We start from the raw sequence: 15,758 nt of genomic DNA, 5'->3' as shown, positions 1-15,758 counted from the left end.
TTAAATGCAGGTTCTGATTCAGTAGGTTTGGGTGGGACCTGGGAATCAGCATGTCTACCCAGCTCCCAGGTGATGTGTTTTCCAAAAATGACCAGAGGAATATTTCCTGTCTCACATGCCCTTCCCATAAAAGGGTTAAGCACATTCCCCTTGACTTAAACCAGGCAGGACTTTGAGATTGCCTTAACTAATGGAACATGGCAAGAGTGGCTGCGTGACTTCTGAGGCTAGACCATTCAAGGTGACGTGGCTTGATCTTGGCTAATCTTTGGGACCCCGGCATTTAGAACCCGAACCACCCACCATGTTGTGTGAAAGCCCGATCTAGCTCACATGGGAAGACAACGTGGAGAGGGACAGAGACTCCAGCCAACAACCAGCATCAACTTCTGGACCTGAGAGTTGAATGTGCCTTCGGATGATTGTAGCTGAAGCTGAGATGAGCTGTCCCTTCAGATTGCAGATTCATGAGCCAAATACATGCTGCTATTATTTTAGAACAATTGAGTTTGGGGTTGTTTGCTATGAATAAGTAGATAGCTGCAGCCATGCTGACACTGCTGGTCCACAAACTTGGAGTAGCAAGGGGTCAGATCACCAGATCGCCTCGCGGCTTTTGTGTGTGCTCATCTCCTGCTTGTTATACTCTTTCTATTTCCTTTCTTTGCTCGGCTCATTTTTACTTATTCCTTCTGTTCTCCTCTGAGAACATTTTACTAATGTTTCAGGCTGGGCCTGTTGCCTCATCTGAGTCCTCTCAGCCAGCTGTGCTTCTTCCATCCCAGCCCTGATTATCTTGACTGTCCCTGTGTGGAGAGGGCTTTCTTTCCCTTTTTCTGGGTGGAGAAGTCCAAGAAGGCAGGCTGGTGCTGACTTGGTCATTGCTGGATGTAGTTCAGTAACACCATCATTGAGGATAATACCGGTGGGACAAGCCACATCCACCCAAGTTCCCTAAGTGCCTCCCACATAAACGTCACCTCCGTGATCTGGGCCATGGCTGGGAACAACTCCCACACAGACATCAGAAGCCACCCCATCGTGCTGTTCTTGCACAGTGTGCATTCCCCTCTCCAAGTCCTCCCTCCAGTCTCCCTTGGTGCCTCTCACCCAACCCCTGTTTCTTTCCCCCTAAGACATTTGGCATTTGTGAAGCATGACCCAAGCACATTTGGACACAGCTTCCAAGACACCCCAGAGAGCCCAGCCTCTTTCTAGAGTGCCAAGTAAGGGGAGAAATGGTTGCTCACTTGCATGCTCTTGGTGTCTTTCCCACTTCAGTGGGTGGGTACTGGGGTTTGACTTTCATCCTTCTCCCCAGCCTCCCCCACTACAGCAGAGCTCCCAGAAGCTACAGACCTAAGGTTGACTAAGAGAAGCAGGTTGGAGATGGAGCCTGAACCCCTAAACCCACCCAAAGCCCCAGTCTTAGGAGACTCCACTGGACCAAAGGAAGCAGCTTGGTTTTAAGAAGTATATCTCGTCGGCTTGTGAGCCAAGTGTCGCTGGTTCGATTCCCATCAGGGCACATGACTGGGTTGCACGTCAGGTCCCCAGTTGGGGACGTGAGTGAGAGGCAACCACACAGTGATGCTTCTCTCCCTCTCTTTCTCCTTTCCCCTCTCTCTAAAAATAAATTATTTTTTTTAAAAAAAGAAGAATATCTCCATGGACAGGGACTCAGCACCACTTCTGCCAACAACTCACTTCTTTGGGGACATCCTCACTCCCTACTAACAAGGCCTTTCATGCAGAATTGCAAAAATGTCAGTGTGTCTGGCTTTGTGAATGCCCAAACACCTCTCCTGAAGAGATATCTCCCCTCAGGCTGGAGCTCTCCCCCTGCTGCCTTGGGCATCTTTTCTGCAATTGTGGGCCTAGGCAATAGTGACATCTGTAGTTTGCTCTTCTTCAGCCGCCATGCGCAGAACGTGCCTGTCTCCTGCAGGTGGAGCTGTGACTCACGGCAACACATCTGGGGACAGCAACAAACCTTCACTGCTCATCTGCTCACACCCACATTCCATTGTCAAACCTCTGGAATAGTGAGTGCTGTGCAGTAGACACACAATGGCAGTTACGTATGTGATTTTAATTTTCTTGCAGTCATATTTAAAAATGTAAGTGAGGCCCTGGCTGGGTAACGTAGTTGGCTTTAGCATCGTCCCAATACGCCAAGGTTGTGTGATCGATCTCTGGTCAGGGCACATACAAGAGTCAACCAATGAGTGCATAACAAAATGGAACAACGAACTGATGTTTCTCTCTCCCTTCTTTTTCTCTTAAAAAATATGAATAACTGAATTTTTTAATTAAAAAATAAAAATGTAAGATGAACAGATAAGCCTTGAAATGATGTTCATTATCTTTAAATATTAGGGAACTACAAATCAAAACCACAATGAGATTCAAACTCACACCTATTAGGAATGTATTATGAAAAACAATAAAAATAAAAATAACAAGTGTTGGCAACAATGTGGAGAAATTTAAACTCTTGTGCACTGTTGGTGAGGATGTTAAATGGTATGGCCACTGTGGAAAACAGTCTGCTGGTTCCTCAAAAAATTAAACATAGAATTACTATATGGTCCAGAATGCCACTTCTAGGTATAGACTAAAAAGAATTGTAAGCAAGAACTTGAACAGATATTTGTACACCCATTATCATAACAGCATTGTTCATATTACCCAAAACATAGAAACAACCGAAGTGTCCATGGACAGATGACTGATAAACAAAATGTGGAATGTACACTGTATGGGATATTATTCAGAATAAAAAAAGGAAGAAAATTATGACACGTGCTACAACATGGATGAAATTAAAGGCATTATGCTGAGTGAAATAAGCCGGACACAAAAGGACAAATACTATATGATCTAGTTGCCAGAGAAAGTAGGCTGTTTTGCAGTGTTGCAAGAAAGGAATTCCAAAGTGCACCTGCATGGAGAAGTTTAAGTGGAGTGGCAGGATTTGATTGTGGTAAAGGAAAATAAAATACCATCGGGAATGTAGAGAGCAAAAGCTCTAGCAGCAGCTGTCCTGAGATTTTTTATAATCCTGCATATATTTTCCAGCTTTCAGTTACAAGCAAAGTACAATTAAAACCAAATTCATGATTCATCTCTGGCCTGAGTTGGTCCGTCCCCTTAACCAGGCTCACTCCTGGACCTAGCTGGGTTTTGCACCCCCTATCAAACCCAATTCTTTCCCCATATATTCTCAGGCGAGATTTCTCCCCTTCATGTTGCCACTTCGGCTTCTATAGTACATGCCTAAAAGTTGTCATATTGTTTTTACTATCCATGTGCCCAGCAGAGGAATTTCCCCTCCTTCTCCCTCTAATAATTAGGGTATCAGGGGCAGCATTCCCAGGGAGGCTTTCCTGCCTGCTTCACTTGGGGCAGCACTCCCCTGGAGTGTGTGTGAGTCTGTGAAAACTCGAGCTTCCTAACAGAAGCAGGCCCAATATTTGATTCAGCTCCCTAGTTTACTAAGCTCAGTGTCTGATTCCCTTTGTTCTCCCTCTTTATTAATAATGAGCTAACTACCTACGCCAACAATCCCACTTACATGAGGTCCCTACTGTAGTCAAATTCATAGCGACACAAAGTAGAACGGAGGTTGCCAGGATCTGGTGGAAGAGGAGCATAGAGAGTTGTTTAATGGATCCAGTTTCAGTTTTGCGAGATGAGAAGAACTCTGGAGATGGATGGTGGTGATGGTTGCCCAACAATGTGAATGTACTTAACACTACTGTTCTGTATACTTATAAATAGTTAAAATGATTAATTTTAATGTACATTTTACCATACAAATCTTAAATAAACAGGCAAAACTAGTTTTGGTAATATTTTATCACAATATAGTCCAAATATTATCACTTCAATACGTAATTAACTTTTAAGATTATTAAAATGTTTCATATTCTTGTTACGATACTAAGCCTTTGAAAATTCAGCATTCAGCATGTATGTTACACTTAGAGTGCACCTCAATTAGGGCTAGCAAATTTCAAGTGCTCAACAGCCACGCGGGGCCAGTGGGCGGCCTTGCTCTGAGACCTGTCTGCAAGCATCTCCATCCCACTTGCAAAGCCCCTCATCACCCCTGCAACGTTCCTGCAGCTCATCTGCAGATACACCTACAATTATTCTGCAGGCTTCCCCCATCATCTTCAGCATGCCCACAGCTCACATGGCTATCCCTGAATCTTAACACAGACATCTAGAGAAAGCACTTGCTCAGGAACATGTGTTGATTCCAAATCAACGTTTGCAGGTTGATCTGACCAGCAAATCAGTCCTGTTTTTGCATAAATTTGCATAAATTTTCATATGCAAATGAACCAGCTAGCACAGCATCATATTGTCATCTCAAAGTCGGGAAGGCGGTAGCCTGGGGCTGGGCAGGAGACAACCAGGTGTTCTTCCTCTTGCTTCCCTTCAGGGTCTTCATCCTCCTCCTCTTCCTTGAGGGTCTCTTCATATTCCTCTTCCAGGAAAGCTTCCAGCTCCTCCTGTAGTACCGCCATCTCCAGCCCCAGGCTACACAGCTGACCCAGCAGCTGGACATCCACCCTGCGGAGGTTCCTCTGCCAGAGGAAAGTGGGAGTCACGGGCATTCCACCCCAGAGAGCATGCCCCACCCTCGACCACAACCTGAATGGCAGTGGGTCTCAGCTCAAAACCTGACAAAGATTCTTTGACCAAACTTTAATCAGGTTCCTGAACCTTCTCCTAGGCCCATCTGTGCAACTCCTTGTAAAATACAGTTTTAACAGGAATCCCCCTCCCCCATACCTGAACACTCTCCATATCTCATCTAATTGGGTTCTTTACGCTTCCACACCCACCAGGGGATGTCTGATCACCCTGGCCTGTCTTCTGCAGGAATCCTGCTGAGGCACTTTACCCAAAACTCCCCCTTCCCGACGATGTAATTTTCCACCCACTGACCCTCAGCGGCTCCTAGGCTGTAAATTCCCACGGGCCCATGCTTTATTTGCAGTTGAGCCCAATCTCTCTACTGCAAAATCCCATAGCAGTGGTCCCGATACTATTCACCTTGCTACCTGTAACATGTCTTCCTGGGCAGATCCTCACTGTGTCCCCGGACCCTCTCTGCCATCCTGCCTCTTGGCCTCTGCCTCTGTCTCTGTCTCTCCATTTCATTGTCCCTCACTGTCTCTGCCTGTGTGTGTGTGTGTGTGTGTCTGACCCTTACTCTCTTTCTTGTTTCCCTCCTCTGTTGTCTCTCTGTCTCCACCTGTCTCTGTCTGTCTTTCCATATCCCTGTCTTTCTCTCCGTCTCTATTTTCTGTCTTTGTCTCTATCTCTTTGTCTCTCAGGTTTAATCCCAGACTTTGTTTTTATTCTCAATCTCTGATTTTCATCTCTGTCTCTCTCTTTCTGGGTCTCTCTGCTTCTGTCTCTATTCCTGTCTCTACTCTTTGGGTCTCTGTCTCTCTGTCTCTCTCTCTGGCTCTACTTGTCTATTCATGTCTCCTAAGTTTTGTCTCTCAATCTCTAACCCATTCTATGTCCATGCATTCCCTTTCATTCATTCATTCTGTCCCCACCCCGTACTCTACCTCTTGCCCCTCTAAACCCCTCACTCACCAGCTCCTCCCAGATCCACAGCAGACTCTCCCTGGCTCCTTCAATGTGTACCTGTGGAAACAGGAGGGTCTGGCCAGCTCTCCCAGATGGGGAGACACCCGTCAAGGCCCTGGGGGGTGAGCCTAGCTCTGGGGGCACCAGTCCAGCCTGCCTCAACTGTCTCCACAACTCCATAGTCTCTGAGCACTGGCTGCCAGGAGCAGGAAGTAGCAAGGTCCAGAGTGACCCAGCACCCTGAGGATCTGGGGGTGGGGGGAGTAAAGGGCAATGGAAGGGGGGGTGGGAAGGTCTGACATGGCATCCCAAAGTCCATTCTCCAGTGTGAATCTGCATTTTTTTCTTTCTGAAGCCTAACCACAACTCTGCTCACAAGGGTGTAAGTCCACCCCTCTCTGCCCTCCTCAGGCCTAGCCCCTCCCTGTGTTTGTCTGTCGGTGCCTGGCCTCATCCTGTCTGGCCCTCGCCTGGGTCCCTCCCACCACTCATTCTCAACCCCCAGCTTGGTTCTTGCCTTTCCTCATTCAGGCCATTCCAGGGCTTCCCAACCAGTGTGCCAGAGGAACCAGGACTGGCTTCCACGGGAATGATCCCTCCCTGGGATGCCTCAGTGTCCAGGCTGCCGGCTTACCCGGAGCAGCCAATGCTGCTGACTCTAGTCTTGCCCAGAGATATTATCACCATCAGAGTTGGCTTCTGCCAGGGAAGAGGCTGGAACACACTGCAGGCCTCCCTCTGCTAGGGCCCCTCTAGAGGTCAGGCACAGGGTGTTCAAATTCCGTCAACCTGCCTCCTAAATCCCTGACTCCGGTCCCCGCCTCCCTCCTGAGCTCCAGGCGCCTACTCAGCACCTCCACCTGGATGTCTCAAGGTGACTATGGTGAAAACAGGACTTCCAATTTGGACCAACCACACTGTATTCGTTTCCTGGTGCTGCCGAAATAAACCACCACAAAATCACTGGCTTAAAACAGCACAAAGTTATCTTCTTACAGTTCTAGAGGTCAGAAGCCTAAAGCGGGTTCACAGACTGGCTTCCTTCTGGAGGCTCTTGGGATGAATCCATTTCCTCACCTTCCCCAGTTTTTAAAAGCCACCCGCATTCCTTGGCTCATTTCCCTTCCTTGCATCCCTCCTATCTTCTGGAACTTTCTGCCTCCATTTTATAATACCCTCATGATTATACTGGACCCACCTTGATTATCCAGGATAATCTCACCATTTTAAGATTTTTAATTTAAACACATCTTCTGTTTACCATACAAAGTAACACAGTCACAGGTTTCAGGGATCAGAATGTGGATATTGGGAGGGGAGGATCATTTTTAGTCTATAACACTTTTCCTTCCAAACACCTGTACAAGTGGCATCACTGTCTTTTCACTTTCTCGAGCAGTTGGCTTAACCTTCCAAACAAACTCATAATCTGAGCCCTTTTCACAATCTCCTTTGCCCCATCCCTCTGTCCCCCTTCGTCCCTGGTCTGGATGATTAGCGTAGCCTCCTTGTCGCCCCCATGCGTCCACCTTTGCCCTCTAAGATCTGTTTTGAGCCTGGCAGAAACGATCTTTATAAAATCTAAAGCATATGACACCGTCCTCTGAATGCAATAAAATCCTACCAGGCCTGCACGGCCAGCTTCCTGCCCACCTCTCCGATCCATACTTCTACCTCTCTCTGCAAGATGGTTCCCACCTGTGGTCCCTTGCACTGGAACACCTTCCTCCCAGATCTTTGCATTTCCTCCACTTAAATGTCACCTTTTCAGAGAGGCTTTTCCCGATGGCCCTAATCCGCAGTCACCCCCTATTGTATTGCCTGGTTTTATTTGCCTCTTATCAAATACTTTCTGAAGTTATCTTGCTTATTCATTTATTTCTTGTCCATCCTCTCCTTGCCTGGAATGTTGACGCCCTGAGAGAAGGGCTGGGTCTGTTCTGTTCACCGTGGCCACCTCAGAACCCAGCGCAGTGCCTGCCCCGCGGTACGTGCTCAGTAAATATACGTGGAATGAATAATTCTATCCTCAAAATTTCACATTGAACCTTCGCTCTGAGATCTAGCCTTGAACTCCACACTGAAATGACAAACACACCACAATCCTAATCTTGAGATTTCACCTTCATCTCTTACCCTTAAATCTAACCTCGCCACTCACTCTACCTTTTTTCTTCTCCGGGGAAAAAGAATGCCGGTCAGCTTTTAGGCATGTCATTGACTTTTGTAAGGCGGTAGCTAGTGAGAGCCGGAGAACAGGGAAGCTCGGGGGAACTGTGACTGCAGTCAGAGGAAAGTACTCTTAACGGGAAGGACTGCTCACCCTCTCCTAGGGAAAGGCTAGAGTCCCATTATAAAGCCTACAGAGAAGGCTCTCAGCGTAGTCCCGAAATCCAGTTAAGAGTAAAAAGTGCATGCGCCTTTAAGAGGAAGGCGTGACTATAAAGAGACAACAAAAACAGAGCGAGGTGGGCGGAATAAGAAGAGACCGGCCCCTTCCGGTCGTGTGATCCCAGCAAGATGGCGGCGCCCAGGGCGGTAGGTGACCGGAGTTCGTAGAGCTCCAAAATCGAAGCCCGCCTTGCTGCTTCTGTCGGCGCCCAGGGAGCAAGGAGCGGGGCAGCTGGAGGCCTCTCCCGCTGGGCCTCGCGCTGGCAGCGGAAACACGTGGCTGTGGGAGGCCGGGAAAGAGGGTTTTGGGTCGCACGCTGCTGTGAAGCTTGCGAGAGGAAAAGGGGGCGAGGATTTGGTCGAAAGAAACCAACGCGGAAGCAAGGAATGCGTTCCGATGAGGGTGCACCCAGCCAATCAGGGGGGAGGGATTGGACTGCGTGCTAAGGAAGTGGATGGGCAGGCGGAAGTGAGACCTGCGAGGGAAAGAGGGCTTGGGAGGCGTTAGCCGGGGCAAAGTGGAGGCCGCCGAAGGACGCAGGGGAGGGAAAGGCGTGAGAGTTAGGAATTTTGATGGAAAACCAAAGGGATGATGGAGGCGGCAGCACCAAGAGGTAAACTTGGTAGTTCCAAGGAAAGAACAAGGGGGTGGTTAAGAGGAAAATTTGCGGTATTCATGAAGAGAATTTAGAAAGAGCTGGGTAGTCAGGAATGAATTTAAGGAAAATTAAAAGTAAGAGGTTAGGAGCTTACGAGGAATTTTGAGTGAAAATAGAATTTGGGGAACACAATTTTGGTTAAAGGAAAAAGAAATTGTGACAAAATAAGACGACTTTGAGAGGAAATTGAAGGAAGAGTTTGGGGATTTTATGATGTAAATTAAGGGAGATTTGGAAAGATAATATTTGGGGGGAACGAAATGGGTTATTCAAGAAGACTCGGAGAATTGGGTAAAATTAGGGTAGAATTTGTGAGAAATTAAGAGTTCAGATAATGTAGGTTTTGAGAGAAAATAAGCATTTGGGGGAAAAACAGGAGGAGAATTTGGGAAAACCAAGAATATTTGGGAACTCAAAGAGAATTTAGGGTTGATTAAGAGGAAGAACTTGGGGAAAACATGGAGGGGAATTTGAGAATGCCAAATGCAGAATTTGGAAATTCTGAAAGGAGAATTTAGTGAGTCAGGGAGCATTGGCAGGGCAGAGGGTGGGTTCGTGGACCAAGAACAGAGCAGAGGGATGCAGCTCTGTCTCACAGGAGGCTCTCCAGGCTCAGCCTCTCCTCTCTTCCTCCCCAGTCCCTGCACCTGGTGGCCCCGGTCCGGAATGGGGTTACCAGGAGCATCCGTGGTCTGAGCAGTGCAGTAGCCCCAGAAGGCAATCAGAGGACGGGGAGAATGCTTCTCCGGTTCCTGGCTGACCGCTTCTGTGACGTGGAGGCTCTGAGGGAGTACTTGCTCCGAAGGCAATTGTCAAAGGTGCACCAGGAAAATCGGTGAGAACCCTTGGCCTGCAAGACCCTGCTGCTCTGGCCTCACTGGTCAGAACGCAGATCCTGCCCTTGCCACTCACAGGTAGGGCCGTAGCTTCCAATACTAGCCATGCCAACTTACATCTTCGTCTCTAGCCCATACCCTTCCCAAGGACTCCAGTTCATATAGGCAACCTGCTGCCCACCATCTCCTTTCGGTCTAGCTGGCACCTCAGACCTAATGTAGTTTACAGCAAACCCTTGATTTCCCCCTCAAAAGTCTGTTCACCCCCAGGCCTTCCTCATCCCAGTAAACACCACAGCCCACCCATTTGTTCAGGCCAAATTCTAAGCACTCATCCCTGATTCCTATCTTTGTTTCTCTGCCTTCTACATCTAATCCATCAATAAAATACTAGACCTGTGAGCCAAGTGTCGCTGGTTCGATTCCCAGTCAGGACTCATGACTAGGTTGCACGTCAGGTCCCCAGTTGAGGGCGCGAGGGAGAGGCAACAACACAGTGATGTTTCTCTCCCTCTCTTTCTCCTTTCCCCTCTCTAAAAATAAACAAGTAAATTATTTGGAAAAAAAATTTAAAAATACTAGACTATCCCAAATTTGACCACTTCTTACCTCTTTCACTGTAGCCGGGGCTGAGCCCCTTCATTTATGGTTGGATTACTGCAGTAATCTAACTGGTCGCCTTTTGCCCCCTACAGTCTATTAATAGGCTACGAAGCAGCCAAAAGACTCTTGGGAAAGTAAAATAGAGAACATTACCACTGTGTTTGAAACCCTCAAAGGGTTTCCAGTGTCAGCTAGAATGAAAGCCTAACTCCAAAGCCTAAAACCTGGTACCTGCTGAGCCTTGAGATGCCTACCAGGGACTCCCCTCACCTCTGCAGCATGGCATCTTTACAGCCGTCCTAATTCCAGCCCCTGCGTTTTGCACTAGCTGTACTCTTGGCCTGGCAGACTTGCGCCTTGACCTCTGCATTCCTTCCCACCACCCAGATCTCTGCACAAGTGTTACCTCCTCCAAGAAGCCTTTCTTTCTTTTTTTTTTTTTTTTAAGATTTTGTTTATTTTTGGAGAGAGGGGAAGGGAGGGAGAAAGTGAGGGACTGAAACATCAGGGTGTAGTTGCCTCTAGCACACCCCCTAACCAAGGACCTGGCCCACAACCCAGACATGTGCCCTGACTGGGAATTGAACTGGCGACCTTTGGTTCCCAGGCCAGTGCTCAATTCGTTGAGCCACACCAGCCAGGGCCAAGAAGCATATCTTTTTTATTTTTTAATTAATTTTTTATAACAATAAAAAATAATTCCCCCCTCTCAGACTTAAGACCCTTTATAATCTCATAAAGGACAATGGGCGAAGGTCTCATGCTCCTCTAGCTGCTTCAAGCTGGACATGGTTATCGTCCTACCTACCCTTGGATACAGAAATCCCTAATAAGAGTGGGGGTGTGGAGGGGAGGGTGGCCTTCCCACGCGGGGAAGGATCTTGCAGAGTCCAGTTGGCTGTCCCTAGCCCACAGCGTGCTTGGTTTAATAGGCTGGCATCCCTGTTATATTCTAGGGGCAACAGGTTTGTCAACAGGATTAAAAGGCACCATTCAATCCATAACCACTGGATGACAGAAGGCAAGGAAAGAAGCATTTCTTATCAGCTGAACTAAATCAGCCTCCCCTATACCCACCCCTGACCCAAGCCACTCTTAGCCCCTGTGTTTGAAATTCGCTCTTACTTCCTGGTTTATTTCTTTCTCTCTGTAAAATAACTTCAGCAGGGCAGGGACAGTTACCTGCCTTGTAACCACTGCCCCCTCAGTGCCCAGCTTAATAGGCACTCTGTAAATATTTGCAGCCTGACTCCGTCTGTCTGCCTGTGTGCCTGTCAGTCCTGATGCTGAGGACTCTGACCCTCTCAGCAGACCAGGACATGGCAAAGGGTGTGGTGCTCCCCAGGCCTCACCCTCACCTACTGTTCTCTTGGCAGATCCTTCACCTACATCAAGGAGCAATATGGCCCATACGTCGCAGGTGCCTATTTCATCGTGAAGCAGGGAGGCGCAGTCAAGTATGACAGCAAAGGTGTCAAAACGGGGGTCGGGCCAGGGGGAGGCCACAGATCATGTCAGCCTCAGGCTCTGCAGTCAGGCAGGCTTCCCTGTGAGTCCCCCAGTCTCTGCCCCCTGCCGGCTGTGTGGTTTGGGGCTTAGTCCCAAGATTCAGCTTTGTCATCCGTAAAATGGAATCGTAGTTGTATCTAACCTACAGACACATTTTGCAGTGTAAACACTTGTAGCAAGGCCTGGCATGGCACATGTGCTCAATAAATATTAGTTTCTTTTTCTTTCCTCCTTCCTCCAACCTTTGGGGGGTTTTCCCCCTTTTCCTTCTTTTTTGAAAAGCAAAATTATGTAGACTTCATGTACCTCTCATCTGTGCTCTAATTAAAGTTTTTACTTGGTTCGAGCACTTCCTTCAGCACCTTCCTTAGAAACAGTATACATGTCTGAAAATGTTTCAGCTTTTGCCCATATAGAAAGATTCATAGACCTCAGCTTCCAAATGCATGAACTTGGCCAAACAGTCCATCTTTGATGGCATTATCAGGGGATCTAATGAGACCAGACGTCTGCGTCCCTTAGAACAGGACCGTAGAACCAGTGCACAGACGCAACACCATCATTGTGTTATATGGGGCTGGGGAGTGGGCTCAAGAAGCTGGAAGCTTGGGGATGGGGCAGGGTACCCACTGGCACTTCCTCTCCCTATTTTCCAGGTTTCAAGGCAAGGAGTGGATTCGGTCCCATAGGCGTCGCCTCTCTTATCTTGAGTTGTTGGATTTCCAGGCTGTGCCTGTAGAGGCCGTGGATGCCAGCAGCTGTGCCATCAACTATGAGGGCCTGGACAACGTCTGTGAGTGGGGTGGGTGGGGTACAGATGGGCACGGCTCTGTGTTTTCCCATCCGTTGCGGGCTCCAGAAGCCTCATGCCATCTGCTCTCTCCACTCTACAGTGGCCCTGAAGGAGCTCCAGTCCCTGTCGCTGCAGCGCTGTCCCCATGTGGATGACTGGTGTCTCAGCCGCCTCTACCAGCTGGCCGACTCATTGCAGGAGCTCTCACTGGCAGGTTGCCCCCGAATCTCCGAACGGGGCCTCGCCTGCCTCCACCACCTTCAGTGAGACCTGGGCCCCGAGCGAGGGCGGGGGCTCCCACCTAGCTCACGTACAAGAAAGTGGGGAGGGGGCAGTGTCAGGCAGTTCCCCGTCACCCTGCCTCCGTGACAGACCTAGAGTGTTTGTGGGGGGAAAGCGCAGATGAGCAGTGGCAGTGAGTCTCTCGGGGAATTAAAGGACTCTTTAGTTTTTCTTTCTTTGCAGAACCAGAGGAGTCAGAGGTGTCTTTTTGTCTTTATCATGGTGGACTTCATAGGCTTGGACAGCTCTGACATTTTCTGGACAGTTAAAAAGATTTTTATTTCAAGAAACTAGGGACTGAATGGGGGCCGGCACACCCCCTCCATATCCTCGCACACGGATGCTGTCCTTACATGACCTTCCCCATTCTTGCTTCCTCTCAGGAACCTCCGCAGGCTGGACATCTCGGACCTCCCTGCCGTGACCAACCCAGGCCTCACTCGGATCTTGGTGGAGGAGATGCTGCCCAGCTGCGAGGTTCTGGGGGCTGACTGGGCCCAAGGCCTGAAGTCGGGGCCAGAGAGGCAGTCTCGGGACACAGCCAGCCCCATCCCTGCCTAGGCTACGGCCCTGCCCCATGCAGTTGGATTTCAGCAGGGCTGTTTCGTGTCATGAGTTTTCTCTACTTCCGGCTTCCAGTTGGGCTCCCTCGTGATGGGGGTTGGGGTGGGTGTGGCACTGGCAGGTGGGGGTGGGTGGGGAGGAAAGCATGTGGTCCCCACCTCATGGGTGCCTGGCTGAAGGTCATAGCTCCTGTCATGCTGTCAGGCAGCCCTTCCGCCACACAGCTTCTAGTTCCAATATAGCTGCCTCCTGCCTCTCCAGCCCTGGGGCAGAGAAGGACTCCCCGCAAGTAGCCCCAGGAAGCTGCATTCCCCTGTGGTCTCCGCACTGTGTCAAGATTATGCTCATTTAGGTGTGCTGCTGTTCCCTGCCAGGACCCTACTGACCCAGGGAGTGCTCCTGGCATTCTGTAGGGATGGTTATTCGGTGTGGGACTAGTCAGCTCACCACAGGGTCCAGCATCCGTGGTCCACACCCTCAGTCAGCAGCACACCAAGTCCTAGGGTGTTCCAGCCTGTTGAATTCAAAGTCAACTTTTGGTCTGCTCTGTGAAAACTGATCAGGGCCTTTGAAGTGTTTTTCCTTCACTAACTGTTATAAGCTTTGTCAGCAGAAGGTGCTGGAGAGACTGCAGGAGGCAAGGCTTTTGCTCCCAGCTCCTGTCCAGCTGTGCTAGCTCTGCGGCTCCTGCAGTGCACGGAGCCTCTCCCAGGGCAGGGGGCCAGGGGAGGGGTCAGCAGCCTCCTGGGGCACCCTGCTCCACCCCAGCAGTTTCCTAGAGAGCCTCCACTGTGGCACCTCCTGTGAATGACTCTCCACAGCCCAGAATTTCCAGTAAATTCCAAGGCACCATACCAGTGAATCCTTTGTCCTTTCAATCTGCTGCTAAAGTCAGCCATTCTTTATATTAAACTTCCCCTATTCAAGTTACTGTGTTTTTTTCCCTCTCCTTACTGTTTCCAGACTGGTAACAGCAGTGTTATCCAGCGTTCCAGGAGACAGGCTTCACAGAGATGGGGTTGGGGGTGAGGTGCCATAACATAAGGCTGTAGCATACAGTGGCCTCCACATCAGGCTGTCACGAGTTTACTGGGAGGAGGTGGGAACTGAAGCATGTGCCCCAGGAACCCCTCTGGCTGCAGCACTTGAGTGTTGTGGCAGTAATGACCATTCTAAAGATAAGCGTTAGAATCTCTGCTGTGCTCTTGAGTGCTTACAGGTAGACAAGGACAAGCTCAGGTCTGTCACCTCAGCTCACATCAGTCTGAGAACTGGAGCACTTCTGTGACAGCCCCCAAAAGTTCTCCTGATAGTACTGAAAATACAATACAGCACTTAAGGTTGTAGGTTGATGATGAATTCTCAGTCTCCTCATGTGAAAGAAAATATTAAGTGCTGTGTACCAGTGACCCCATAAATACCTGGGGTCAAATCTCAGCACATCCCAGGGGACAGTTGCTCACTAAGATCCAGGAGGCAACAGCTTGTATGCTAAAGTTGCAAGACTTTCAAATGTATGTAGTCGGAAACCGTGCAGGGGTGGATTTTAGGGGTGAGACCAGTGAGGGTGGATGTAAACGGGCCAAGTTCACTGATACAGGCCACTTATTAGAGTCTGGATTTAATGAATTAGCTTGTATAGCTAGGGGTGGTCCTCACAGCTTTCTTGGTTGGGACTTGGACTCAGAAGAGGCCTACAGTTAATAAGGCAAGAAGCCAGAAGGGATCCAAAGGCTTAGAGGGGATGTTTGGTCAGGTTGATCATGGTCTGCACATGTATCCCATCCCCAGTTCTGTTCCACAAGGAAGTACCTCTTGAATCATTCTTGATACTCAACTTACCATGTTCCTGTTGCTGTGTGCTTTCCCTCCTGATTGGACCCACCCAGACTGATGAACATAGCAACCAAAGTTGTACCCTCCGAGATTTCCAAGCACCCCTAGGAAGGACAGTGTCGCCCCCTATGGAGAACCTCTGCACACCCTGGGAGCAGTTAACTGAGCCAGGAGAGCTCAGAGGGCCTGGACCCCTCTCCCAGCCCCAGGGGAGGTGGGCTTGGACCCCCACCATGGGTGCTGAGGCTCTTGGCCTCTGCCGCTGGCTGTCTTTTCCACTCTAGCTTTTATCCCATTAATATTCCCTACTTCCTCCATATTGTCTTCCTCCAGCTGATCCCATGGGCTCCATTATTCAAACTTCGGGGAGAAAATCAGCACTGGGCAGATAACCAACCGCTGCTGCGAACAAGCGGTGTCTCTAAGACAGTCCTCCCAACCTCGTCAGGTGAAGGGGCTCAGGCCAGGCTTAGTCCTACCCCGGGTTCCAGGGGGTCTGGGGGGAGGAGGCCCCACCTGCCCGCCTCCCCAGACAACAGAAACCTCGGGAGGGCCTCGATGTAAACACAAGTAGACATCCTCTCCTTCCCTGGGGGTGGACGTGCGTGTTCCCGAGTTCCCGTGTCGTGTGGGCGGGGCTGCAGTGGGGGCCGCGTAGGAATGGGT

At 49.4% G+C, this 15,758-nt stretch overlaps 2 protein-coding genes across 2 annotated transcripts; one reads left to right on the top strand and one right to left on the bottom strand.

The window, feature by feature from the left end:
• Nucleotides 1–3,843: 3,843 nt before the first annotated feature.
• Nucleotides 3,844–5,868, bottom strand: ERICH4 (glutamate rich 4). The gene is made up of 2 exons (XM_090259409.1): nucleotides 5,626–5,868; nucleotides 3,844–4,598 (listed from the first exon to the last, which is right to left on the bottom strand). The coding sequence occupies exons 1-2, from the start codon at nucleotides 5,797–5,799 to the stop codon at nucleotides 4,368–4,370; spliced, it is 405 nt and encodes a 134-aa protein (XP_090115535.1). The 5' UTR covers nucleotides 5,800–5,868; the 3' UTR covers nucleotides 3,844–4,367.
• Nucleotides 5,869–8,117: 2,249 nt separating this feature from the next.
• DMAC2 (distal membrane arm assembly component 2) lies at nucleotides 8,118–14,182 on the top strand. The gene is made up of 6 exons (XM_090259410.1): nucleotides 8,118–8,157; nucleotides 9,308–9,504; nucleotides 11,485–11,565; nucleotides 12,274–12,410; nucleotides 12,511–12,673; nucleotides 13,076–14,182. Exons 1-6 carry the CDS (start codon nucleotides 8,140–8,142, stop codon nucleotides 13,251–13,253), a joined length of 774 nt encoding a protein of 257 aa, XP_090115536.1. The 5' UTR covers nucleotides 8,118–8,139; the 3' UTR covers nucleotides 13,254–14,182.
• The last annotated feature ends 1,576 nt before the right edge of the window (nucleotides 14,183–15,758 follow it).

This window comes from Furipterus horrens, unplaced genomic scaffold, assembly GCF_987537825.1.
Source record: "Furipterus horrens unplaced genomic scaffold, mFurHor1.1.pri manual_scaffold_13, whole genome shotgun sequence".
NCBI classification, from domain to species: domain Eukaryota; kingdom Metazoa; phylum Chordata; class Mammalia; order Chiroptera; family Furipteridae; genus Furipterus; species Furipterus horrens.
Note: the sequence above shows the minus strand (reverse complement) of the source record. Positions and strands in the feature narration are given on the sequence as shown.

What these genes read in the sequence shown, in the direction of transcription:
- ERICH4 (XM_090259409.1), bottom strand. Translation starts at nt 5,799, where the DNA reads ATGGAGTTGTGGAGACAGTTGAGGCAGGCTGGACTGGTGCCCCCAGAG. An exon ending in TGTGGATCTGGGAGGAGCTG is followed by an intron (nt 4,599 to 5,625) that starts GTGAGTGAGGGG and finishes TTCCTCTGGCAG; the next exon opens with AGGAACCTCCGCAGGGTGGA.
- DMAC2 (XM_090259410.1), top strand. An exon ending in AAGCAGGGAGGCGCAGTCAA is followed by an intron (nt 11,566 to 12,273) that starts GTATGACAGCAA and finishes CCTATTTTCCAG; the next exon opens with GTTTCAAGGCAAGGAGTGGA. An exon ending in GCCTGCCTCCACCACCTTCA is followed by an intron (nt 12,674 to 13,075) that starts GTGAGACCTGGG and finishes GCTTCCTCTCAG; the next exon opens with GAACCTCCGCAGGCTGGACA.